The 27,139-nt window shown below is 40.5% G+C and overlaps 1 protein-coding gene and 1 long non-coding RNA gene across 11 annotated transcripts in view; one reads left to right on the top strand and one right to left on the bottom strand.

The window, feature by feature from the left end:
• Positions 1-12,958, top strand: part of Rhobtb1 (Rho related BTB domain containing 1) — a 127,147-nt gene extending 114,189 nt beyond the window's left edge. For all 10 annotated transcript variants that reach the window (XM_074078931.1, XM_074078926.1, XM_074078927.1 and 7 more), the window contains 4 exons: positions 2,644-2,794; positions 8,042-8,130; positions 10,853-10,958; positions 11,445-12,958. In XM_074078931.1, coding sequence (XP_073935032.1) covers positions 2,644-2,794; positions 8,042-8,130; positions 10,853-10,958; positions 11,445-11,614 — 516 coding nt within the window. In that variant the 3' untranslated portion in view covers positions 11,615-12,958. The remainder of the gene's footprint in view (positions 1-2,643; positions 2,795-8,041; positions 8,131-10,852; positions 10,959-11,444) is intronic.
• Positions 12,959-14,051: 1,093 nt separating this feature from the next.
• Positions 14,052-27,139, bottom strand: part of LOC109695113 (uncharacterized) — a 53,415-nt gene continuing 40,327 nt past the window's right edge. Inside the window, exons 2-3 of the long non-coding RNA XR_012449711.1 lie at positions 14,585-14,686; positions 14,052-14,476 (exon numbers count right to left, since the gene is read on the bottom strand). This is a non-coding gene — a long non-coding RNA (uncharacterized lncRNA). The remainder of the gene's footprint in view (positions 14,477-14,584; positions 14,687-27,139) is intronic.

The raw sequence follows: 27,139 nt of genomic DNA, 5'->3' as shown, positions 1-27,139 counted from the left end.
TTTGTATTTGTTATTCGCATTTTTTCTTTGAGGAATGACTTAGGAAACACTCTTACCAAACAATGCTAAGGTAATCTGAATGCTTTCAAAACCTAGAGAGTGAAGAAGGAACTTTAAATAACACCCATTCCAAATTCCTCCACTGTAACAGATGAAGAAATTGAAGGTCAGAGAGGGTGAGTGACTTACTAAAGGTCATACAGCATTTATGTGGCATATCCTCAGGCCTGCTCCAAACTCAACCTGTCCCTCAAGACATGCTTTTCAGAAACAACATACATTTCTATCTCTGAGAGTAAAGCTCTGTGGCTTATATTAACAATTACTATCATTGAAGACTACTTAGCACTTTGTTAATGTGGATACTTGTACTACAAAATGCATCAAATCTTCAAGTTTCACAACTTAACCTTCAATTACCTAGAAAATTAAACTAATCCACACATCATTTTAGATAAATTAAATTTTGCCATGTGTTCAGAACACAGAAACAAGTCCATGTGGGCATCCATGAATAAGTTCGCTATCTGTGCAATGCAAATGCATGTGTCTATAAACTCATGTATGTGAGTATACACAAGTAGAGCCAATGTTAGACTCACTTGGATAGCAATTATATTTGTATGTAGATAACGTCTGGTTGAAAGGAGTAACAACTAACGTTCCAACATCTGTGTTTTGCAGATAGTCAGCATGTACAACAGCTTCTTCATTTTCAAATAATAATATCAGTTTTTACTTATCAAATTCTACCTAGTATAGTTGTGCTAGATACTTGAAATGATCACTTGTGTCAAATCATTGGTGATAATGACCCACACAACTTATTTGTGGTATCATAATTGTTTTCACTCACTGTCCTTGATAATATTTTTAAGATTTTTCTGAGCCCTCCCAATGGTACATTAAAGAACAGATCTACCAAACTGAAAATGAATTCCCTCTCTTGAGGTGGCCTGTGATTGCACAGGGGAATAATATGAAAGATTGCAATAGCTTAATTCTGGAACCATAGGCTATGAGCCCCTTGGAGAATGTGGAGGATATATAAATGTACATATAAATCTTTAGCAGCTACTCATGCATGTGTGTGTGTGTGTGTGTGTGTGTGTGTGTGTGTGTGTGGAGAGAGGTATAATCATATATAACACATAGGTATTACTTATAGAGCGATATTATCATGTAACATATATATGTATACATGTGTATACATATATATATACACATGTATATATGTATACATGTGTATACATATATATATACATGCTTTATACAGGCTTGTTAAGTACTAGCATTAAGAAATGTGTAACTGTTCATCCTTTTGAACTAGAAATCCAGTTCTTGGTCTAGAAATGTAATTCAGCAATACAACACATGCTTAGCATGTGGAAGGCTTTAGTCATCCCCAGCACTGCAAAAATAAAAAGAAAGAAGAAACTAATTCTTAAAAACTATTAGTGAAGCACAATGCTTTATTGTGCTATAACCCAAACCATTGCAATTAAGGACTTCCAGTCCTTCTCAGCAATTTGAAACACAGACTTTAGAATTACACTCCCTGAGTTTGGATCCCAGTAACTCCTTACCTCCCTGAACCTCAGTTCCCTTGTTTGTAAAGTGGCAAAAATAATAGTCTTCCTCCTAGGGCGCATATAAGGACCAAATGAGATAATGCATGTGGAAAGTTAAATACAGTGGCTGGCACACAGGAAGACTTCTATTAAGGTAAACTTTTATAGTCATCAGCAGTCCCACAATAAAACCAGATGTGCTGTTCTGCAATATGCCAGGGTGTGAGTCATGGGTTTGGTTAAAGACCTCAAATAAAGAGGCTCTGCAACAGAGTGTACATTCCTATTGACCCAGGCTTGCCAATGTAGAACCGAACTTCCCAGGCGATCCCCAGGCCCCCTAGCAAACTCTAGCATGCCTTTATATGGAAAATAGCCCCGGGTACTCAGGAGCAAGACTAGGGGAATCCTACAGGGGAAAGTGCCCCATCCTCAACCAACTGGCCCCCCAGCTATCCCTCTCAGGCAATGATTTCTTTGGATACTCTAAATCTACCAAGACCTAATAATGTCCCAGGAATTCTGAATCCATATGGTTGTTGGTATACAGATGGCACTAGCACGGTGAAGAGAACTTGAAAATCAAGCCATCATATGGCAACGAGGGTGGTTGCTCATCCTCAGTGGACATTTTAAAAAGCTGGACTGATCCTGTGTTGGCAATGGCATGGTATGCAGCTCCCCCCCCCTACACCTGTCATGTGGCTAAAAGATTTCTTTCTCCATAATAGAGTATCATCAGGTACTTGGCAAGGAGGGCCCATAATGTCATCATACATTTACAACCCATTTGTCTGATTTATATGTCCAAATAGGTGTTTAAAACTTCCAAATCAGGCTTTGTCAGGCAGCTTCACTCTTTTATCTACAAATCAAACTGTTATGTTTAAAGCTGTAAATACTGAACAACTTCTACGCAGTCTCAAAGCAGGTGTCCAAGACTTGCAGTACTGAGTCACAGAGTTGGGATATTTACAAGCAGCATAGCCTCAAAATCTGTCTTCTCTCTACCTCAAAATGTATCTTCTCTCTACCTTCTCCAGCATAATTTAGTTTTCATATAATTTTTCAGGTATGTCTCCCAAGCATAAACAAAATGTCGATGCAAGCAGTGCTGGATTATCTCTATACCAAACAGTTGTCACCTAACTTGGACCTGGACCCACTGGAATTAATTGCCTTGGCAAACAGATTTTGCCTGCCACACTTGGTAGCACTTGCAGGTAAGGCTTGACCATGCAATGTCTGACTGTCATATGTGTCAAAATCACATTTAAACATAAATAAGATTTGCAGGGAATACAAATTTATTTTTCGTGTCCCCCAAACAGAACTGTCTTATGTAGGATGATAATGAACTGATCAACTGTATCAGACACTCCAGTTCTATTCAACAAATATTTCTTAGGCACTTATTTTGTGGCAGGCCCTGTTAGGTGATTCAAATAAAAAGGTGACTAATGCAAGACCCCTGCCTCAGTGGCTGTATGCATGCCTAATCATTTGTGGACTGAGGAGTTCAAAATAAAACTATTGGGTCAACATTATCCCCATAATGTGTGCACAAACACAGAATTTAAGAAAGAGGTAGTAGATGCAGAGCCTGAGAACATAGACTTCAGAATTGAGTTGCATGGGTCCAGTCCTGACCCTTTCATTTGTGGCTGAGTGACTTTGTCCTTCATGTAGCCTAGCTCTGTATCTCAGCTAACTCTCTGTCTCTTTAAAATGGGGATAATATTAGCTATCGTGGAGTTGTTATGAAGATTAAATGAGTCAAAATATAAAAAGTCCTCAGAACAGTGTCTGGCACATAGTATGCATTATATAAGTGGTTTTTTTTTTAATGCTATTTTAGAAAATGTTCTGACATTGTCAGGTTCATTTTGGGAAAAAAAGAAAGATTTGGCTTAACTTCAAAAATCTTATCTATAATTCCTAGATTTGTTTAGTTGGTAAACTAAAGCAAATCTATATAGAAATATGCATTGAAATGCCTTTTTTTAAAAAATATATTTTTTTAAAAGGGAACATTAGCAATCTCGGTGATTACCACTGTATTTAGTTGATCCAGTAACTATGAAAGCAGAGACAGACAGCTCCTGTCTTGTTCACTGGCCTTTCCCCTGCATATAGAAAAGTGCCTGAGCATATTAGGCTCTCAATAAATATTTATTGAATAATTAAGTGAATAGAAATGAGCACAGAACAGGCCAACCCATCCATTCACACTTTACTTCCCAGCAGTGATGTTAAATAAAAGATTACTTTGTCTGTCCTCTAGGTCTGTACTACATACAAACTAACTAGAGATCAAAGTCCTTCTCCCTATTCTCTTCACCCTACTTCTTCTGCAATTAATCAGAAAGAGTTGAAGCTTTGCTATTAGATTTTTTAAAACTGTTTTTAACCAATATACTTAAAGTCCTAGATCCAAATGACTGCAGTACTTCTTAAACACTAACTCGAGGAGGCTGCAGTGGGCAGTCTCTTTAAAATAAACAAAAAAAAAAGGGATGAGTTCCAATCTGTATAACTATTCATAGGTTTTACAAATATTTGTCTTTTGAGGATAATTTGATATTTTGAAATGGCCAAAAGTAATTTGGAGCCAAATCTGTAAAACAGGTTTTATAATCAGTCTTGGCGTGATGCCATTTTTCCTTAAATATTAAGTCTGGCAGTGATAACATGGGATTGATTTCTCCATAAAAGAATTTTTTAACTGACCCAAAGAAAGCTTCTCAAGAACTTCAGACTCCTTTAGTATTGTTATTAAATGTTGTTATTACTGCTGTGGGTATTTAGTATACCACTTCCCAGGATGAGTTCTTTAAGCATGTACAGTATTTCTTATGCACTGTCTAGTGTAGAGTGCTTAGAGCATCTTTACACAGTGTTTAAAACTCAGTTTCTGGGGTGAAAATGTTTTGCAAGCCACTATTAAATAAAAATCAGAAATGTTGCAGTTCCTTAAAGAGCCCAAATAACTTCTCTGGGAAACTGAGTTTCAAATAGTTCTGTGTGTCAATCCACCTGAAGAGGGTTATATCAAAGAAACTACTCAATTCCAGTGACCACACTGAGTAGGTATAAGCTTATGGACTCACAAGTACGTAGAGCCCAGAGCTAGATGTAAGCATGATTTGAACAGTGCAGACATACCCCAGAGATATTGCAGGTTCAGTTTCAACACAATAAAGCAAATGCCGTAATAAAGTGAGTCACAGGAGATTTTGTTTTCCCAGTGAATATTAAAGCTATCTTTACACTATAGTGTAGCCTGTTAAATATGAAATAGCATTATGTCTAAAATACATATCTATTTTAATTTTTAAAAATCAAGATTGCTAAAACATGCTAATTGATCATCTAGCCCTTCAGCCAGTTGTAATCTTTTTGCTGGTAGAGGCTCTTGCCTTAATTTTGATGACTGCTGGCTGATCAAAATGGTGCTAAAAGTTACAGTGGCAACTTCTTAAAAGTAGAATGACAATAAAATTTGCCACATCAATTGACCTTTCCTTTCACAGAAGCATGGGATACTGTTTGACAGCATGTTGCAGTAGACTTTCTTTAAAAATTGAAGTCAATCTTCTCAAGTTCGGCTGCCTTTTGAATGCTGTTTATGAATATTCTGAAGTTGTATTGTCATTTTGCAACAATGTACACAACATTTTAACCAAGAGTAGTTTCTGTCACAAGAAATCATTTTCTTTGCTTATCTGTAAGCAACTTGAAGATCTGTAAGAAGCAACTCCTTGTTGGTTAAGGTTTTATCATAAGGTGGCAGCAACTCCGTCACATCCTCAGGCTATAGTTCTTTCAGAAGTTCTCTCATTTCTCATGCTGATTCTCTTATATTTCTACCACATCTGCAGTTACTTCTTCTGTTGAAGACTTCAGCTTCTCAAAGTCGTCCATAAGGGTTGGAATCATCTTCTTCCAAATGCCTGTTAATGTTTATATTTTGGCTTTCCTTCTCCCATGATTCTCAAATGTTCTTAAAAGCTTCTAGAATGAATCCTTTCCAGAAAGTTTAAACTTATCTCACACAGATCTATGAGAGGAATGGCTATCTATCAGATATAGCCTCACAAAATTGATTTCTTAATTTCTTCAATAATGAGACTTGAAAGATGAAATCATCCCTTGATCCATGAACTACAGAATGGATGTTGTTTTGGGCAAGAGAATGACATTAATCTTGTTGCACATCACCATTGGAGCTCTTGGGTGACCAAGTGCTTTGCAAACAAGCAGACCTATTTTAAAAGGAATATTTTTTCTGAGCAGTAAGTCTCAACAGTGGGCTTAAAATACTCAGGATACCATGTTGCAAACAGCTATGCTGCCATCCACCCTGTGCTGTTCCATTTATAGAGCACAGGCAAGGCAAATTTAGTATAGTTCCTGCGGGCCTGATGGCTTTCAGAGTGGAAGATGAGCCTTGGCTTCAACTGAAAGTCACCAGCTGTATTATCCCTTAATAAGAGAGTCAGTCTGTCCATCTGTCCTTTGAAGTTTTGAAGCCAGGCATGGCTCCCCTCTAGCTATGAAAGTCCTTGGTGGCATCTTCTTTTACCATAGGGCTGCTTTATCCACATTGAAAATCTGTTGTTAAGACCATTTGTCAGTGGTCTTAGCTAAGGGTTCTGGATAGTTTGCTGGAACTTCTCCATCAGCACTTGCCATTTCACCTTGCCCTTTTATGCTGGTGATGGCTGCTTTCCTAGCACTTCATTAACCAACCTCTGCTGGGTTCTACCTGTTCTGCTGCAGCTTCCTCACCTCTCTCAGCCTTCAAACAATTGAAGAGAGTTGGAGCTTTACTGTGGAACAGACTTTGTCTTAAGGCAGTATTGTGGCTGGTTTCATCTTCTTTCTAGACTGCTAAAACTTTCTCCAGATCAGCAGTAAGCTATTTCACTTTCTTATCATTTGTGTGTTCACTGGAGTAGCACTTTTAATTTCTTTCAAGAACTTTTCTTTTGCGCTCATAAATTGACTCCTTGATACAGGCCCAGCTTTCAGTGTGTCTTGACTTTTGACATACCTCCCTCATTAATCTTAATCATTTCTAGCTTTTTTTTTTATTTAAAGTGAGTGATTATGACACTTGAATACTTATAAGCCATTGTAGGGTTATTAGTTATCTAATTTTAATATAGTTGTATTTCATGGAGTAGGTAAAAATGAGGAGAGAAAGAAAAACTGGGGAATATGCCCTTTAATGGAGCACACACACAGTCAGAACACACACCGCATTTATCCATTAAGCTCACCATCTTTCATGGGTCCAATTTGTGGAGCCCCAAAACAATTACAATAGTAACATCAAATGTCACTAATCAAAGATCACTGTAACACATATAACAATGATGAAAACATTGAAACATAACGTGAATTACCAAAATGTGACACAGACACAAAGTCAATTCATGCTCAAAATATGGTACCAAAAGACTTGCTCAACACAGGCTTACCACAAACCTTCAATTTGTGTATATATTTTAAAAACAGCAGTATCTCTCCATAGTGTAACAAACTGAAGTGCACACTGGATTGTAAGAACAAGTACAATACTAGACATAACATCAACATCAAAGAGCTAGAAATGCAGAACCAAGAGTTTACACACACATCAGCCCCAGAGACAGCCCCAACAGAAGCAAAGAACAGTTGACTCAACCTCAGACCACATTTAAATTCAATTCACAAGATTTGGACAGGGACATCCAAGCAGAAATGGCTCTCTCAGCTGGATTTTTGTTACTTCTGACTAAAGTTCTTCCCCACCTTTATGATCTGAGAATTTGAACAATATATCATTCATCTACAATGATTGAGTCAGATAAATGTATTCACATTTTTAATTCCCCAAACAGACTTAGTGCTCATTGTTCAATCTCTTCACTGTCAGAGGTTATTGAAAATTAGAGCAATATAAATGGGGAAGCTGTCACAGGAAGATATCTAGAATCTGGAGGATTCTGGAAAGATGTCAGACTCTCTAGAGCCACACTGTCCAGTAGAACTGTCTTGTACTAATAGGAACATTTTATATCTTTATTGTCCAATGTAGTAGGTATGTTAGGCTTTTGGGCACTTAATGTAGCTAGTGTCACTGAGGAACTGAATTTTTATTTTAATTATTTTAAGTTTAAATAGTTTCATATGGCCAGTGCTTACCATTCTGGCCAGGGCAGTACAGGTCTGGAGGATTCAGACTGTTTCAGAAGCACAGATAAGGTTCCCAGAGGTGTTGATACAGTATTTGGAGATAAGAACTGTCTCTAATGAAAGGCCTCCCATTAGAATATATGCCACCTAGATTCACTTTAGGTGGCTGCCCAGAGCTGTGTTCCATATTCCTCTCTTTTTAAGTTGGTTCTAGATCAGCCTCTCCAGAAGAGGTGCTTGGCTTGTAGAGGGCAGTTTAATGTCCTCCTGTCCATTTTCTTCTCCAGAACAGCATGCCGTTCAGGAGCTGACCAAGGCCGCAGTGAGTGGCGTGAGCATTGATGGGGAAGTGCTCTCTTACTTGGAACTGGCCCAGGTTTGTAACAGTTTTCTTTTCACCTCTGAAGTGTGTTCAACCAGTTCATTTAATGCTGATAAAACATTCCATTATTGCATCTGTCTAAATAAAGATGCCACCACTGAGTGACAGAGGCCCCTGTGTACACTGAGATCTGAGAGTTTTACATTTCAGGCACCATTCAGCCTGCTGGGCTTCTTTGAAAAAAACAACAAGGACCCCACCCCCACACCAGTCCCCTTGTTCCCTAAGGCATTGGCTCCACATATGAGAAAACGACTGGAGTAAAATAGGGGAAGGTTTTGTCCCTCTTCCTTCTTTGAATTCTTGAACATGTGTTGGCCAAGAACAGTTCCTAGAATTCCATGAAGCTTTGAAATGCCCCTTTATTCATGAACAGCTCAGTGAAACTCTCCTAGTTGTCTAGTACCAGTATTTGTTAATATCAATATCCATAATCCCAAGACACACATGTACTTTTCTTGCAGGGAAGGTCCAAGATCCAACTTTTTACCAGATAACTTCCTCAAGGCCCAAAGCTAAACTCTATCTCAGATTCTTCATTCATAAGAAATGTAAATGGTAATTTGCAGCCTCCAAATCTCACAGATTATTTTTAGAATCAAGGGAAAAAGAATGTTCAAAGAATGGAAGACTTCTATAATGCAAGGCACACAGGCAGAATGATCTCTACCTGGCATAGACTGATAAACAAGGAGTTCACAGTGACAGAATGAAGAGTAAATTCAGCAGTCTTTTTTCTGCCTTTGAGTTTGGCTTTCTTGTTCTTTCTTAGGGCCATAGCTAACTAAGTCTTAGGTCAAGCAGTTTAAACCAATATTTCTCAATCAAGTGAGAGGAGGTGGTTTTAGGGAGAGGAAGGTGGCAGTATAGCAGATGTTGCCCAGGGCTTCCAACTGTGGCCATAGGAGATGGCTTAGGTTCAAAAGGGAAGAAGGTGGAATAGGACTTAGAGCAACTTATTCACTCTGACTCAACATTCAACAAGTATTTATTATTTCCCCCAGTACCAGGTACCACTCTAGGCTGAGGACACGTGCATACACACCCAAGATTCTCTGCCCTTGAGATAATCAGAAGCAAACAAGAGAAACAGATACAAACACAAAAGGTTAAAATCCAGTGTGAAAAAAGTTTAATAGAAGTTGCAATGAAAATTGAGGACAGACATCTATTGCACTAGAATTAGGGAACCCCCATCAAAACTAGTTGTCCACAGTTTGAAATTTGGAATTTTTTTATCTGCAGTATCCAAGACTAAATATCTATATAATTGCTGAAAGTTTGGTTTAATAAAGTTTACTCCAATTAAAAGAAAGAAATAAATTTGGGGGTTTTTGAAATACCCTCAGTTTAGCTTGGGCTCTGTCCACTAAGTATTCTTCAAAGAGAAAAATGGACTGACTCAGAATTCCTTATAGAACAAATTCATCTGAGGTAATGATTTGTAGTTGTGTCTGTTTGTTTGCTCTGTGTTTCCACCATGTCCCTTACCAACCCCCAACTCCCACACCCAGCCACACCCTGTAAGACAGGATCTTTACTGCTAAGCCCTCACAAGCCTTCGTAGAAAGAGCTAGGATGGAGTCTCCCATGTCTTAGCTCATTTCTTAGTCCTTAACCCAGTGATGTGCTGGTAAATGTTTAACAGTCTAACAGCTTAGAGGCTTCTGGGACCCTGGAATGTTGCATTTTCCAGTTTCTGTGGAAACCCTTGCTATGGTGGGTTTTAACTACATGAACTCAGAATAGAGAAGAAATGTACACACACCATCAGCTCTCTGGAGTTGGGACAAGGCGGCCCAGCACACCACTCTCCCAATCTTATTTTCAGAGAGAAACTGGAAATCAAGAGTTGAAAGCATCAGCCTCACACTGGCCCACGTGTTTAGGCTTGTGACTTTCTGAGTCCCTTGAGGGGATTTCTGAGGACTCAGGTCTTTCTAGTGGCCTTCGCAGTGGAGATGCGAGCCACAAGTGAACTACACTGGAGGTAATAAAGTCTCATCCAGTCAAAGAAAAAATCTGTCTGAGAAGGAAATGAGAGGTAGAGGTGTCCTGCCAGATCTTACAAGATAAGATCTGGTGTTGGTCACCAGTTTTTGAACATCAAATCTTTTTCATTCACAAACTACCTCAGCTGCCACCTCCCTGAGCATCTGCTCAGAAAGTATTTGGATCCCTCCCACCCTGTCCATACACCTGCTTTGCTTATGTAACCAAAGCACAGGCATAGGACAGCCACGCAGTCCGCAGTCTCCTATTTCTTTCCCGTCTTTGGCCCCGGCAAGCTGAGCTCTGACATGTGACACGGAGTGTTCCACTGCCCAGGCTTCCTTAAACAGAGATGACATTGCTGCTTTCTGCTGCTGGCTGGTGCCTTCCAGAGGGCATAGTCACTTATCACTGGAGGGCCAGATGACAGGGGAGGGTGGGAGAGCACAGCGTGCTTTAAACTCCTGATGAGATACAGTGATTATTTTGGGCCCATCTGTCAAGGGGGAGGGGAGCTGAGGGAGGGTGTGCCAAAGGCTACACTTGGCTGACATAGGAGCTATGGCCAAGATCAGAACACTGAGGTCAAAACAAGGGCTTTCCTGAAGTGGTCCTACAGGCCCTTCATTTCTCCTTACTCTTGCAATGGCTCCAATTTCTTCATATACTCATTTTAGACAATAGATACTGATACCCACCCCCCATTTTGGTCACTTTTCTGCAGTTTCACAATGCTAACCAGTTGGCTGCTTGGTGTTTGCATCATATCTGCACCAACTACAACAGTGTTTGTTCCAAGTTTCGCAAGGAAATCAAATCAAAATCTGCAGGTGAGACTGTGCGGGGTCCCTTTTGTCCAGTTCTCCTCCCCTCTGACCAATGCATCTGCCTCCTGTGACCCTGGGAGGGCGCATGCTCAGCAGCCAGCTCATGGAGAATCCCTTGTGACTGCTCCAGCAGCCTCACATTCCTGTGACGTAACCCAAGGAGTTGCACATTGGGCCTTCTCTTTGGAAAATGTCTTGCTTGGGAAGGTTGGGGGCTGGAGTTCAGAGGTTGTTGGCTCCCCTGGTCTAGAGAGGCATGACTAGGAGCAGACTTGGGCTCTGAAACCAAATGGTTCAAGGTCTTTCTGCCCAGGTGCATCACTTATAGGCAAGAGATTCTACCTCTCAAAACTTGAGTGTCGCTGTCTACAAGTGGTTCTACTCATCACCCCCTGCTACATGGGGTTGTTGAGAGAATATGTGAGAAGCATGGAGCATGAGGCCTAGCACACAGAACAGGAATTACCATCAGCATCTTTCCCTCACCAGAAAACCAGGAGTACTTTGAGCGGCATCGCTGGCCCCCAGTGTGGTACTTGAAGGAGGAAGACCACTACCAGCGTGTGAAAAGGGAGCGGGAAAAGGAAGATATTGCACTAAACAAACATCACTCAAGACGCAAGTGGTGCTTCTGGAATTCATCTCCAGCAGTCGCCTGAAAGAAGAAGAGAGAAGACCCGTCAGTAATTTGATATACCACTTTTAAAAGCACTACTGTAAAATTAGTCTTCTTATTAGAGATACGGTGTAGTTCAGGTTACAGGCACTGACCTTGCTCCACTTTTGTGCATTTATCTTCTTTAGGATCTAAGCACAAGCTCACCATCGACAGCCTGGACAAAAAGGGAAGCTGATTCTCACTGCATTCCTTAAACTGATACATATATTTTTTTGTTAGGAGGCTTAAAAAATTTTAGTCTGTTATTTTGTTTCTTTTTATACAAAGAAAAAAAAAATTCAGCTTTCATGTTTCAGATTCCAAATTGGAAACTATTTTTATATGGTCTCTTGTATTTTGTTGAAATAAAAATACTGTGTATTACTTTATTTTACAGGCCACAAATTGACCATGAAGTTGCCCTGTGAGTGTCTTGGCCCATGCCAAGCATAATTACATAATTAGAGGGTTATCCTTTTGTTGTGAAGTAAAGGGTTGGACTGAAATCCCCCAAAGTGCAAGCTGAAAGTGCTTCATCTTTGTTCTGCTGAATAACATTGGTATAATTACCAACCCGACTCCAAGAATGTGTATTTACAATGTTTGCTGTGTAAGTGTTAGTGATTATATGGTTTATATGTGCCATGTAAAATATAGTGGTATCAAATACTCTGTTGTTTGAAATATCTACATTCAAGAGGATAATCTTTATACTCATTAGAAGGGCTTATTAAATCCCAGCATTATCCAGGGCAAACTCACCGGGGGACCTGAATACGTACAATACATTAGAACACTGGTGTTTGGATTGCTGTAGTAGGTCTGTGTCCCTCTGTGTTCCTTGATCTTTCCATGCTTCTGCATGTAGACTCTCCACTGACTTGAATTTAAATGAGTAAGGGATAAGGTCTCTGGACTCGTCCCACCATCTACAGGTTGGTCTCCTCTTACCACCAGAAACGGGCTTCCTCAGGTCTCTCACCTGTGGCCAACTTCACTTTGTATGACACATATTTTTAACTCTTCCCAGGGAAAATTCATGTCACTGCAGAAGGAGGCTAAAGCAGATCCCCCACTCCTGTGAAATCCATCAGGGCCTGTGAAAGCACAAAGCTGGAGGCTGGGTCCCTGCCTCCTCCAACACAGAAAGGAATCTGATCTCAAGAGTCTAGGAAATGGTGCTATTGCGAATTAGTACTGACCCTTTGTCCTTCTGAGTTTTCAGTGTTAAAGCAGAAAGTGTAGAGCAGGGGAGCTGATGAGAGGCAGTCAAATCATTGCTTCTCTGTACATTAAAATGTTACAGCACACACACACACACACACACACACACGTACACACACACACACACATACATACACACACACACACGTACACACAAACACACATATACACACACACACACACGTACACACACACACATACACACACAGAGCATTATAAAGGGCAGAGCTCCGTACCTGCCAATGGGATATTGTGTGGTGGGCACTGGGGCTCATCCTGTTGGGAGGTCAACTTACTGATGCTAAGGGCTGTTGTTTTTATTTTTGTTTTCTAGCTTTTCAAAAAAAAATAGAAAAGGCACACAGTTTCAAATGCCATGTGCATTTGAAAATATCTATATTACAGGTGGTCATTTGTTCCTGGAAGTGGAAGCACACCAGATATAAGAGCTTAGAGAAGTCCAGAAATGCATCACCCTCTCATAGAAAAGAGGGGGCATAGAATAGGAACAGTGACGACTGCACCCACCTCAATTTTTTAATAGGGTTGTAAATCATTAATAGGACAAGACAGAATGAGAGGGTAAATGTCAAGACTCAGTGAGAATTGGCATGTATCCCATCTTAAAATGATAGAGGTTGAGTTTTCAATGAGTAGTCATAGTTGAATTTATACAACCAAAGCTCCCATTTGATTGTAATCTTGCCAAAACGTTGTGGACATGACAACGCACGGGGTATAAGCAATAATATCCACTTGTGTTGTTAGCAGCTACTGTAACCAAGTGGCACTCATTTGGTCGATGCTGATTATGGCCTTTAACCATGGTGGTTTGTTTCATGTTTTTTATTTCACAAAAAGCCAATAAAATTGTTTAACTATAAAAAAAGTCTCCAGTTTTGTTTCACAGACGCAAATCATATCATGTGAATAATTTAATAGCTTTTTAAAAACTATCAACACTTAAGCTGACTGCCAGTGGCTCATACCTGTAATCCTAGCTACTTGGAGGCAGAGATCAGGAGGACTACAGTTTTAGGCCAACCCTAGGAAATAGTTGGAGAGGCTCTAGCTCAAAAATATCCAACACAGTGAAAGGCTGGAAGAGTAGCTGAAGGGGTAGACTGCCTGCCTAGCAAGCATGAGGTCCTGAATTCAAACCCCAGTACTGCCAAAAAACAAATAAACAAAAAAACACTATCAACACTTAAAGGTGCTGGATTATAGGGGCTTTAATGATTGTCATCTTTGTTTTCAGTGTTGTCAGCAGAGATTCCAATGCCATGATTTAAATGAAGTATCTGGCTTCTGGGTAGTACAATTATGTCACTTGACATGGTGCAGCCTTGGGGTAGGGTGGGGGGAATGACATCATTATCCTAGAGGAATGATTACAATCTGGGTTTGGACAGTTTTGCTTACAATTAAGTGAAAGGTCTGGATTTGGAGGGCTTATGAGGATTTATTTCCTTTAGAAGCAGTCTGAGAGAGACTTTGGAAAAATCTAAACAATTTCTGGGCGTCAAGGTGATGTAATGTCTACCCAAACTTAAAGGGAAGAAAGGTGTTTCATGAGATCTCACAGAAGGGCTTTTCCGAGAGACAAATTCTCTGTAACTCCATGGTAAGGTGTTGACCACTACAAGAAATAACCATAGAAAGAAGACAATGAGCTTTCTAGTACATTCTCACACCTTTTAAATGTGACTCGTCTCAATAATGGCACCTCTTGCCAGTGGAATCTTACCTGTAGTAAGTCTGTTTTAAGTCTCTCCTAAGGGCCTGGTCAACCTTCAGGGATTTCAATATCCCTATATGGGCATTTGGGGAGCCACAAATCTCACTGGTCCTGATGGAACAAAAACATTTTCATTTTCCATACTCAAATGCAAAAGTCCAATGTTTCAAAGACTTTTTTTCACATTTGCTTCTCTTATATGGTATATCAGTTATCAAAACTCAATTTTTTATCACTGTGACATTAGCTAAATAGAATGAGTTGTACCAGTCATAGGGGAAAACAGTGAATCCTGAACTTGGAAACTTTTGTGAATGTAGCATTTCTGAAATGAAGGCTTATCTGCAACATGACTTACCAGCCTTTTTCTAGAATTGTATATTCAAGACATATATACATCTCCTAATTGGAGACTGATAGACCAGCAGCAATGACCGCTCTTTTCTGGAAGAATGTGACCATTGCATTAAAGTGTGAAGGGAAAAGTTAGAATGAGTTTGTGTTGTACATGTATTTGTAATTGTGAGTAATCAAGAAGCAGCATAACAGAAGAAAAGCTAAAGGCAACTTTAAAAAGAAAGAGTGAATAAGGGAGAAGAGCCCTTAGTCACGGTTTGGCCAAAGCCATGGAAGTTGAATTAAGCACACTGAGCCACAGATGCATTCTCTTCCCAAGTGCGAATTGATGTATGTAGGGACTTAATTGATTTCCTGATGAAAATTGTCTTGAATTTGCAATTAAAAGGCAAGTAACATATGCTACATGAAAGATTTAGACTTAGAAGTAGAGGCATTTGCAGGATGAAGCAATGCTATTTCGCTGGACTATAAGTGGAATATTCTACCCTTTGCTGGCAGAGCCTCTACACTGGGTATTGTTACTTAGGACATTTAGATAAATGGTGTTTCTACTGGGTTAAGGTACAGGCATTCATCTGTTAGATACTTACAGATTCTTATCTAAAATATATGGATATGATTTATAAATAATTATTGGGTGGGAGCCAATCTCTCGTGTGGTTGCACATCCACAGGCATGAACGTGCTATAAACAGTAGACACAAAGTAACTGACTAGAAACTCACTCCTATTGCTCACTCTTTCTACAGAACAGAACATCTTCGTTTCACAGATTTCCATGAGAGTCTAGATGAAATGAGAGCCACCTATATGTGGCCCATGGAAAGAGTAATAAGGCTGAATATGTTCTTAATCCCAAGACAAGAAAGGTAATAACATATCAAAGGATACAAACCAAAGTTTGGACATATTTTATGTCCTCTCAATATGCTTTTGATGATTCATGGTGGTCCTAATCAGAGTAGTACACTCATGAAATGTTAGGGTTATCTGTTCTGTGAAAAGGCACACACCTCTCTATGCTTTGCTTATCTAAGGTTTCATTCAGTCTCTGGTGCAAATTAAGTAGTATGATTTAGGTAAAGTTTTTAGCACAATATTTTGCCCATAGTAAATACTCAGTAACAGAAGCTAAACAAAAATGAAGGTGAACCTATATACTTAGCATGTTTTAAAACGAGGCAAGAAACCGAAGAGAAGTCAGCTGTGCATGTTACAGAATCAAACAAGATGGCCTCTGTTGCCGGTCTCTTCAACCAAGTTCCAATACTGTTGATTAGTGCTTTATGAAAGTGATTAAAGAATCAGAAAATAAAAGCAACTGAGGCCAACAGGAGAAGGGGACCAGGAACTAGAGAAAAGGTTAGATCAAGAAGAATTAACCTAGAAGGTAACACACATGCACAGGAAATCAATGTGAGTCAATGCCCTGTATAGCTATCCTTATCTCAACCAGCAAAAACCCTTGTTCCTTCCTATTATTGCTTATACTCTCTCTTCAACAAAATTAGAGATAAGGGCAAAATAGTTTCTGCCGGGTATCGAGGGGGTGGCGGGGAGAGGAAGGGGTTGGGGTGGGTGGTAAGGGAGGGGGTGGGAGCAGGGGGGAGAAATGACCCAAGCATTGTATGCACATATGAATAATAAAAAATTTTTTTTTAATCAACAATATTCCAAAAAAAAAAAAAAAAGTTGTGCAAAGGGCAGGGCATGTGATTCACAGCTATAATTCCAGCACCTGGGAGGCTGAAGCAGGAAGACTGAGAATTCAAAAGCAAGCCTTGGCTACATAGCAAAGCCTTGTCTTAAAAAAAAAAAAAGATTAAAGGAGGAGCCAGTGGTGGGACCATGGATGACACTTTCTAAGGGAAGTTGTCCCTTCAGTGTGCCTCTATTGCGCTGGTAAATAAAGTTGGATCATCAAAAGAACAAGCTGAGTCTCTTATTCATTGAAACACTTTTTTTTTTTTACTTACTTTTCTTGAAGATTGGATACAAAAAGTACAGTTAACTATTGTCTTAGTTTGGTTTTAGTTGCTGTAACTGGATACCATAGACTGGGAGACTTACAAAGAATGTGAGTTTATCTGGTTCTTGACTCTGGAGCCTGGGAAGTCTAAGAGCATGGTACCACACCTGTGTGGCATCTGGTGAGGGCCTCCTGTTGCATCATAGTGTGGTGGAGGACATCACATGGCAAGACACAGCAAGCATGTAACAGCTCAGGTCTTTCATCCTCTTCTTATAGAGCCACCATTGTTATCATGGAGGCCCTACTCAACCTTACCTAATTTTCTTCCAAAGGCCCCATTTCAAAAACCATGTGAATTGGAGATTAAGTTTCCAACACATGAAATTTGGGGGGACACATTCAAACTATAGCAGTCATGCTCCTCATGAGTTAGTACATTGTCTTCCTGGGTCAATGCAAGGCTCTTTTGTTTTCTTCTTCTTTAATATCCATTCCTGTATCATGTTCAATATATGTCTTTAAGCATGTGAACACCCTTCTATGCAGTTTTGTTTCATGTGCATAACCATTACACAAAGGGCATTACCTAGCAAGTTTCTTCTGTTATCTGCTTTTCTGACTCCACACTGGTTTTCCCATCCTTGGCCTTCTCCGGCTGCTTAGTGTCCCATAGACTGAATCCAGCACACTTCCGCCTGTTGTACCTGTGATAGCGCTCCTAATCAACTCCCAGCCTAGGACATATAGTGAGCCTCCTTGTGCATGCCCTGGGGACAAGGCCTAAAAATAGATGCCAGGTCATGCTCCAGACACCATGAATCAAAACCTCCCAAGGTAATGGACCTCTGTGGCAACATTCAACTCAGTAATGAAAATCTTTCCCTACCCCCAGTATTAGGACAATACTATTCAGCAGACTTCAAAGTCAGAAGAAATCGGACAGGTTCTGACACAGCCCAGAGACTAGTTGTCCTCTGACCAGCAAGAGGAGAAACTAAGTTTAGTTTCCAGACACCTCAAAGTCTCCAAGAAGCTTTCCAAATGGTGAAAGTGGTGAGCTACGGGATTGAGTTATTCTGTCCCATCTGGCCTTGGGTTTTTGTGTCGTCTGACTGTCATGAAAGACAAGAGCCAAAGAGCCCCTTGAATACTAAGACTTCTGGTTTTCTGTCTTAAAAAAATTCCATAGCTTGATTTAAAGACTTCATAATGCACACAGTTATTAAAACATCAATATTTACACTGTAAATATGTATAATTTTATTTGTCAATTATACCTTGACGCTCAGGGGGGAATTCTCTGGTGAGCTTATGCACATGTACTGAAAGTTGCCTCCCAATTTTTGTTACTTCACATATGAAATCTAAAGATAAAGCAACTTGCAGTATCAATTCTACACACTGTTCAAACAATCTAAGAAGTCCTAGATAAATTTCTTCTTGAACATAAAGCTTTCCTTTCTCCTAGTTTCCTTCCCCAGGCGGGAAACCACAGCACACCACACCTGTACGGAGAGGCTTCAGACCACTGACTTTTCTCTCAACCTTGCCCCCACTAGCATACCTGAACCCTATTGCCACCATAACCAAGCTATCCCCTCACTTTATCTACCCGAGTGATTTCTTAAAAAAAAAAAAAAGTCATTGTAAATGGCCAAACAGCTGAATGTTTAATTCTTAGACAAATGAGCCCTCCAATCTTAAACAAGAAAAAAATCAATGTGGACTATGTCTCCAGCAAATTCTCTACTGCTTGTTACTCTTGCTTGTAATTTGTTTGCATTTGCATAGATAACCAAGATGGTTAAACCTCAGGTACATTGTGATACACCATCCCATTCAAATGTTTCTTCTTCACTGCACCCAACTGGGCGAACCAGTGCTCCAAGTCTTGATGCTACTCTATACTAGAGTCCAGAAAACTCATAGGAAAATTATGATAACAAAATGTATCATTTCCTAGTATATTTTATGACAAGCACTATGCTAAGTGCTTGGTGAGCACTTGTCTCATTTAGTTCTCACAGCATTAATTTAAAGGGAGAGCAATGGGTTCTTCAGAAGCAGACCCTGAGATGATGATTCATAAACAAGTGATTAGTAAATGCCCTTGGAGGCAAACACAACAAGGGGATTGGACTATGAGCACATGATAAAAGCGAGAGCACACAAGGGAGGGGTGAGGATAGGTAAGACACCTAAAAAACTAGCTAGCATTTGTTGCCCTTAATGCAGAGAAACTAAAGCAGATACCTTAAAGCAACTGAGGCCAATAGGAAAAGGAGACCAGGAACTAGAGAAAAGGTTAGATGAAAAAGAATTAACCTAGAAGGTAACACCCATGCACAGGAAATCAATGTGAGTCAATGCCCTGTATAGCTATCCTTATCTCAACCAGCAAAACCCCTTGTTCCTTCCTATTATTGCTTATACTCTCTCTACAACAAAATTAGAGATAAGGGCAAAATAGTTTCTGCTGGGTATTGAGGGGGGGAGCGGGAGGGGGTGGAGTGGGTGGTAAGGGAGGGGGTGGGGGCAGGGGGGAGAAATAAACCAAGCCTTGTATGCACATATGAATAATAAAAGAAAAATGAAAAAATAAAATAAAATAAAATAACCAGGGGGAAAAAAAAAAAAAAAAGTAAATGCCCTTGGATAAGATCAGTAAAGAGGGGTAGGGAGAGATAGGGAAGGATAAAGCCAAGTGGGGTTTCAGGAAGTCCTACTCAACCTGGTTTCAAGGGGTACAGACTATGCCACCACTGAGGTGTCTTTCAGGTTCCTGCACTGATGGTAAAAGACACTGATGCTCAGATAGTGATGAGGCAGGGAAAAGTGTAAACTAGGACTTTCAAGACCTCTGGGGTTGAAGTTTTGAGGCACTGCCTCCAAGAGCATGCAGGAAATCTTCCAATGAAAGTCCCAAATGTGGGCTCTTAAAGGCAAATGAAAGAACACAGAATCTGGAGAGGGGCATTCTAAAAAGCAAGAAATATTCAAGAACACCTGGGAAGAGCATAGACTGATCTGCCCACTGACCTCTATTTTGAGATCTTGAAAGCACCCTGGACTATTTCATGGAGGTATGGTTTGAATATGGCCCCTTTGATTACCATTGTGGTGGTGTTGGGAAGTGGGGCCTTTAAGAGATGATCAGGTCATTAAGAAGGAGTCAGTTTTCCCTGTCTCTGAACTCATTTAGTTATATACAGAAAACCTTCCCTAAGTGTCTTGTCTCCATCCTCCCTCCAAACAAACACACACACACACACACATACACACACACACACACCCCAGCCCCTCTGTTTTTCCATCACATGATGGAGAAGTACCAGGGCCTCGCAGATAAAGCCACCTGGATTTCCCAGATCTACAATTATGAACCAAAAACACTTCTATTTTTATAAGTTATCCAATCTCAGGAATTTTGTTGTGGCTACAGAAAACAGACTAAGATAGATGAGACACTGATGCAAGTATTGTGTGCTGATGATTAAATGTGGGTGAAAAAAACTTCATTCGCCTTTGTTGCTGTATTGATAAACTTCTCAAATCAGTTTGGAGAACATCAAAAGATAATTTCATCTTAATTTTTCAAAGTTACAGCACCTCAAATAATCGTTTGTTTTCCCCCTCAAATATGTACACAAGACCTTATTTGAAAAGACATCATTGAATTTTCCCTGAATCGTACAAACCAAACGTTATAATGATTTTCGTGAACCTAGACAAATGTCTGCCATACAGCATTTTGTGGGCCTACTACAATTTCTTTCTGGAAAAGGGCCCAGGATCACAATTCTGAAACTCCCTCACCACTCCCCTATACTCACATGCACAGAAATGGTTCAGGAGAAATTAATCAATCAATAGATTTGAGGTAGATATTTAAATTTATATTTCCATATCAACTGCCTGATTTCCATGGGACTTATTGCCTGATTTTTAATTTTCATACAATATTACTTAAAAGAAAAAAGTAAAAGCTATTGCTCAGAGTACTGGAATCTAAATTTTACTCCTATTTTTAACTAAATCAACAGAATACTCCGCTCCAGCCTGGCCAGTTGTAGCACAAGGCAGCACCTCTCTTGGGATCATTTTTTTTCTTGTTTTATTCACTTTTGTGGGGGAATAAAATGGTTTTATTTATCCATAGCTCTTCTTGCAATTTTCTGGGGAGCGTAGGGAAAGTAAACATCTGAACTCATCCTGGCATGGGATCTTTTTATTGTTTCATAGTTTGGGTTGTTTCTGAGTGATGGGTACATTGGTAATAGGGGTGAATGATGTCTGTACGTGTGATGGTTATCTATGTTGAAACTAGTTCTTTCCAAAAATGGAATTTCTCTCTCAGCTTCAGTGGGAATGTTCTTCTTGACTGTGCAGGTCCTGAAGCAGAAATGACTCCATTCATCACCAATTGGAACATAGCACTTCGGTCTTAAATACTTAGTATGTCATTTGCAGGAAAATGGATGGAACTAGAGATAATAATGTTAAGCAAAATAAGGCAGACTGAGAAGGACTAATATCCTCTGTTCTCTCTTGCATACAGAATTTAGTCCTTAAACATGAATGACAAGAATCTGACCAGGTTCTGTTTGGGAGTGTGAATAGCAGGAGGGGAACAGTGAAAGGAAAGGGTAGGGGACGGGGTGAATATGGTTAAAGTACTTTATACATATGTATAAAGTTGAAATTGTTTTAAGAAAGTGGGGAAGAGGGAAAAAGGGAGGGATAGAGGGGGTAAATTTGATCAGGGTACACTGTATGCATGTATGGAAATATCACAATGAAACCTCTTTGTACAACTAATATACATTAAGTTTAAAAAAAACAAAAAACAACTACTTGATAGGAAGAAAGCCCTCAGGAGATAGACATGAAAACATGCTTCCATTCTGTGTGCCAGGTATAGTGGTACATGTCTGTAATACCAGCACTTGGGAGCTGGAGGCAGGAGGAGTATGAGTTTCAGACCAGTCTAGGAAGATCATGTCTGACCATCTAGGTCTAAAGATGATTCCAGGTCTCGTTTCTCCTAAAACAGATCACCTGATAAGTGTCCTTTTGATCTTTACATCTGAAGAATTCATAACAGCTATCACTTCCCCTGTCCCATCCTCTCCCTCACTCCCAAGCTTGACCCGTGTTTATCGGCCTTACTCTACAGAAATTCCTCTTCACCAAGATCACACCATATGTAGACAGATGATGTAAATGAAGACAGTTTGTGGTGAGACAGGCAGAAAACACCAAGTGTTTAAATCCCACAAATGTTCATACTGAATGGCCTATAATCCCAAATCTCTGGCACCAGGACTGACTTTCTTATCCACTATATTTTGCCAGAAGGTAGCATCTTCAGTCCTAGAAGTCTCTTCGAACAGCATGGTGCCAGTTATTTACTCTTATCTTGGGAAGCCTAGAGGTCAGATGTTGATTCAGCCCTCCTCCTTTCTGGCCAAAGGCTTGATCTGACAATTATCACAAATCATTTCAATTCATCTAGGGCTTTTTGAACTTTTATGTGCTCAAAATAGTAACAGACCTAGTCTCTGGCTTAAGAGAGCATCTAGTATGTAGTTGTACACACCAAATAAAAACCGCAAGATAATAAATGAACATACCAAAATTAATGCTATAGACCAGATGTGGAAAATGGGTTCTATCACATCTGCTAGTGCAAATCAGGAATGCATTCTTATGTTGTGAGCAATTCCAAAGCATTCAGATTCAAGGGCAAAGAGAGCCAAGATTGCTTAACAGCATCTGACATGATTCTGGGGAAAAGGGCTAGAAGCATAATTGTCAAGTGTTTATTCATTCCACAAATATTCATTGCACTGAGTCTCAGGGATACAACTCAGTGGTAGAGTACTTGCCTAGCATGTGCAAGGCCCTGGGTTCAATCACCAGCACTGAAAAAAAGAGAGAGAGAGAGAAGAAAAGAAAAATCAATATAGCAACAGCAGCCTAATAGGTACTGGGCACTTCTCTAAGTACCAACATTCCTATGGAGTTTACATCCCATGGTGAGGAGGGCATGCCATAAAAACTAGTGAATATGTATTTTTATCCTATAACAGCTATGAAAAATGAAAAGAAAAGGATAGAAAATGATTGAGAATACTATCTTAGACACAGGTACTTAGAGATGTCCTCTCCAGGGACGTATTGTTTGAGTAGAGACTTGAATTAAGTGAGTCAGTATTTGCAGAGGACACAGATAGTTGATCTCTACTCCATATCAGCTAAGACCCAAAGGCCAGAGGTGATGCAATAGCTAGAGGCTGGGATCTTCTGCAAGTGCCTACCTGCACGTATGTGGTCCATGTCTTCTCTGACACCTAGGTAGGGTTGTTGACTCTAGGTCTCTCCAAATGAGGTAAGTGGGGGATTGAGCCATGTAAATACTGGGTAAAAGAGCATTCAAAGGCTTCCTTGGAGAAGATCATGTGCAAAGAGCACAACATGAACATACCTTGTATAGAAGAAGCTTGTAAAGAGGACTTTGGGCTAGAGAAAGATGAGCAAGGGAAGGAACAGCAGAATATGCAAGACAAATCACAGAGGACCCAGTATACTTTACAAATATAGACATCCTGGCCCCAGCCCTTCCAGATTTTATATTGACTTTTAGAGTTTCTGGTTCCTCCTCTGGAAATAATGTTGTTGCTACTACTGTTGCTGTTTATGAAGAAATATTTGATTATTTTGAGCCTATATGGAACCAAAGACCATTAGCTTCAGAAGTCTCTCCCCTGAGAGTTTGTGTGAGGACAATAAGAGGATAAGGCTTTTTATTAAGAGATTGTTTCCCACGTGGGAGAATCATTAAGAAAACACCTGGAACTCAACCAAGGAGGCTGGTAATCTTGAGACCATTGAAGCTGCTAAAACGGTGGACTGTCATACTTAGAGAGGTAACTATCTTCATGGTTCAAACCCAGGTGAGATGTTGGAAGTTTTGCTGCTTGGGTGTGGGCTAATGCAGGATTTGGGAAGAAAGGTCAGACAGCAGTTCTGCTAGTAATATTTCATGTGACAAAAGATGTCAAATAATGAAGTAAGGTGGTAGAATTTTCTTCCTTGCTCTCAGCCCAGACACTACCTCAGGGACTCCTTTTCTCCTGTGGGCATAGAGCATCCCCAAGGCCTCTCCATCTCCCTTTCTTCCCTTCTTGCAATCAAAAGTCACTCTAGGTAACCATCAAACTCTTCACTCCAAGGTATTGTGGCACGTAACAGCAGCACTGTTCCCATTCCACATGCTATTCTTACCAGGTGACCTTGATACTCCCAGCAAGTTGTAGAGTTTATACCGCTTCCCTTTGATCCAGCATAGGCCTTTTTTGACTACCTCAAGCAATAGAATACAGTAGAAGTGACACTACATGACTCCCCCGGTCAAATCAAAATGATAAAATGATCCCATGCACTTTCACCTTCTTTTCTGGGGATGCTCACTTTTGGAACCCACCTGTCATACTCTAAAAAAGTCCAAATGAGCCCAGGCAAGACACCACATGGAGAGACCTCATGGAGGTGACTCAATGACTCAATGACTCAATGACTTCACTGAGGCCTGAGCTGAACACCAGTATTCACCAGCCAACATGGCAGCATTGATTCATGCAGATGACTCAAGCCATCGGGTCCCACTGGCATTCAGTTATTCCCTGATAAGGCCCAAAATGTTGTGGAGTACAGACAAGCTGGCCCTGCTTCATCCTGTTCAGATTCCTGGTTCAGAGAAGTAGTGAGCATAATAGAATGGTTGTTTTTATGCCACTAAGTTTTGTAGTGGTCTGTTATCCAGCAGTAGTGACTGGAACAGGTATTAATGACTAATGGGATTTAAAGTATTTCCTTTCCTCACCTAAGAATGATGGGAGGTTGGACTGGGGATGTAGCTTGGTGATAGAGTGCTTGCCTAGCATGCACAGGACCTGAATTTGATCCAAGTTCAGGGTGGGGGTGGGAGTGGAATGGTAGGCAATGTGGGTGGTACAAAAGCTTTTGGAATCAGGCTTGGGTTCAAATCCTGGTTCTGACCACTTACTAGCATCATGCCTGGAGCATATGATAGTCCCTTGAAACTCAATTTTTTCATTCACAAGTAGTACTGGAGGCATAAGTGAGATATGAATGTGTAAATGAATATGGTGTAGTCCAGGGACCTGCATCAGGACCATAAATCTTTCAAGCAGTGGTCCTCTTCTTCCTTGGATGTCCCACTTCATAGGGCATCTTCTCCAGAGAGGCCTAAAGCACTCATGCAGCAGCCTGAAGCAGCCATCTTGGCTTAGAGATAGAAACTGAGTCTCGATATCCTATAATTACCCCCACCACTACTTGCTTGCCTATCTTACCATCAGAACAAGGAGCAGCCACTCAGCCTTCCACCATGTCTCCTCTGAAAGTAGTCTCATTGTTCAACATTTGAGCCAGCCCTCTGGCCTGGCTGCCACCCCAGTCACTCTTTGGTTGCTCCTTCTCCCTGACCCTAAGTTGCCTAGAAGAGTATGCAGAGGATGTTCTGGGGAAGGAAGAGCAGGAGTACCAATTAGGTATCAAGGCAGTGGTGAGAACCAGAGGGAGTGTTAAGAAAGAAGAGAAACTCCCTTTTCCCAGGATAACCTTTCCAAAAATAAACATCTTGTTTCTTTTTGTTGAAATCACTAACTTGTGTGTATTTGTGGGCATCTGGCACTATAAAGTTCCAGAGGCTCTGTCCTTGACTTTTATAAGAGAGGACTCAAGTTCTCCTGTCTCTGATAAGGGTATTAAGCCAATCATTAGGACTCCACCCTCATGTCCTAATTACCTTGCAAAGGCCCCATCTCCAAATACTATTCGCATTGGAGATGAGCTGGGAAGTGATGGAATATAAACATGCAATTCATAACTCCTCTGTCCAGGATGGTGGAATATTGGCATGACTATCCAGAGTCCCTCTTTCGTCCCATTCCTCCCCTATGGAACATCAGCTGACATGACTGGTGACAGCACAATACTCACTGGACCTGATTTCTCAGTTTTCACCTCCCCTGTCTTGAGGTAGTATAGGAAGGGACAGGCCTCTCTGGGTCAAGACATCAAGAGGCAACCTTCAGGCAACCATTCTCTTATGGGCTTTCTCTTCTCTGCCAGCAAGGGAGATGCAAGCTATTTCCTACCCTCCCCGAAACCAACCATATACTCAGAGTCCAAAGCAGAAGGAGGCCCTCATTTCGCCCACAGTGGTAGCCAAGCTCTCCCAGCTACCTTCACCAGTGAATCCTAGAAACCAGAATTATTGGGCACTTGACAACACATAGATGTGAAACCTTGATTGCAGTTTGTCTGCTCTTCGACCAGTTAGGACTTGGAAGTGGGAAGGGATGATTAGCCAACTTTTTAATCATACAGCAGCTTTTATTTCTCACTCACTGTGAGCCTGACTGTTCTCACAATGATCCTATCAAGGAAAGCCCTTGTGCTACCATGGCCGAGGAGTGAGGAGATGTTATTTATCCAAAGTCACAATGTTAATAAGTGGCCAAGATAGGACTGGAAACTCAGCCTGTCTGAAAAACAAAAAACAACCCATATATACTCTGCTTGGCAGCTTCTTATTTGAGAAGGCAGAGGCTAAAAAACTTACCAAGTTTACACAACTGCTACCAAAGCAGGCACTGGAACTCACTTCAGGACTTATTTACTGTTTCATTTGCACCCTAGATTTACTCGTGAGGACCCTGAGGTTTAAAGAATATAAGTGACTTTCTTGTTCTAGGTCATATAGAGTTACTTTGGAGCTATTGAGTCCAAGGTTGGTTTCTTGACTTACGTCATCACCCTCAGGTATTTCTGAATGCTAGCCACCCTAATTCCCTCTGACTACTGATAACCCTCCTGTTTTCTGCTTGGGCCCATATCTGCAAACTGTCTTTCACGCCCACAAAGCCCTTTTATCAGTACATACACAGAGCTTCAGCATTAGGTTTCAGAGTCCTTTTAATGAAATGTGCATCACATTTCCACTTCACTAGTTGGCTAAAGTTTACCCTATGATGGATTCTGGAGTCGTCCAAAGTTCACCAGTGTTGTAATCTGCAGTTATAGGTTGTGGATGAACACTGAGTCTGGTCTACGTGGGCTCTGTAGCCTCATCTTTGCTCTCTGGAGAGGCACAAGCCAGCTCGATGCAGATAGGTATTCACTAACCCTTGTTTAAAAGACAG

Source organism: Castor canadensis, chromosome 7 (assembly GCF_047511655.1).
Source record: "Castor canadensis chromosome 7, mCasCan1.hap1v2, whole genome shotgun sequence".
NCBI lineage: Eukaryota > Metazoa > Chordata > Mammalia > Rodentia > Castoridae > Castor > Castor canadensis.
Note: the sequence above shows the minus strand (reverse complement) of the source record. Positions and strands in the feature narration are given on the sequence as shown.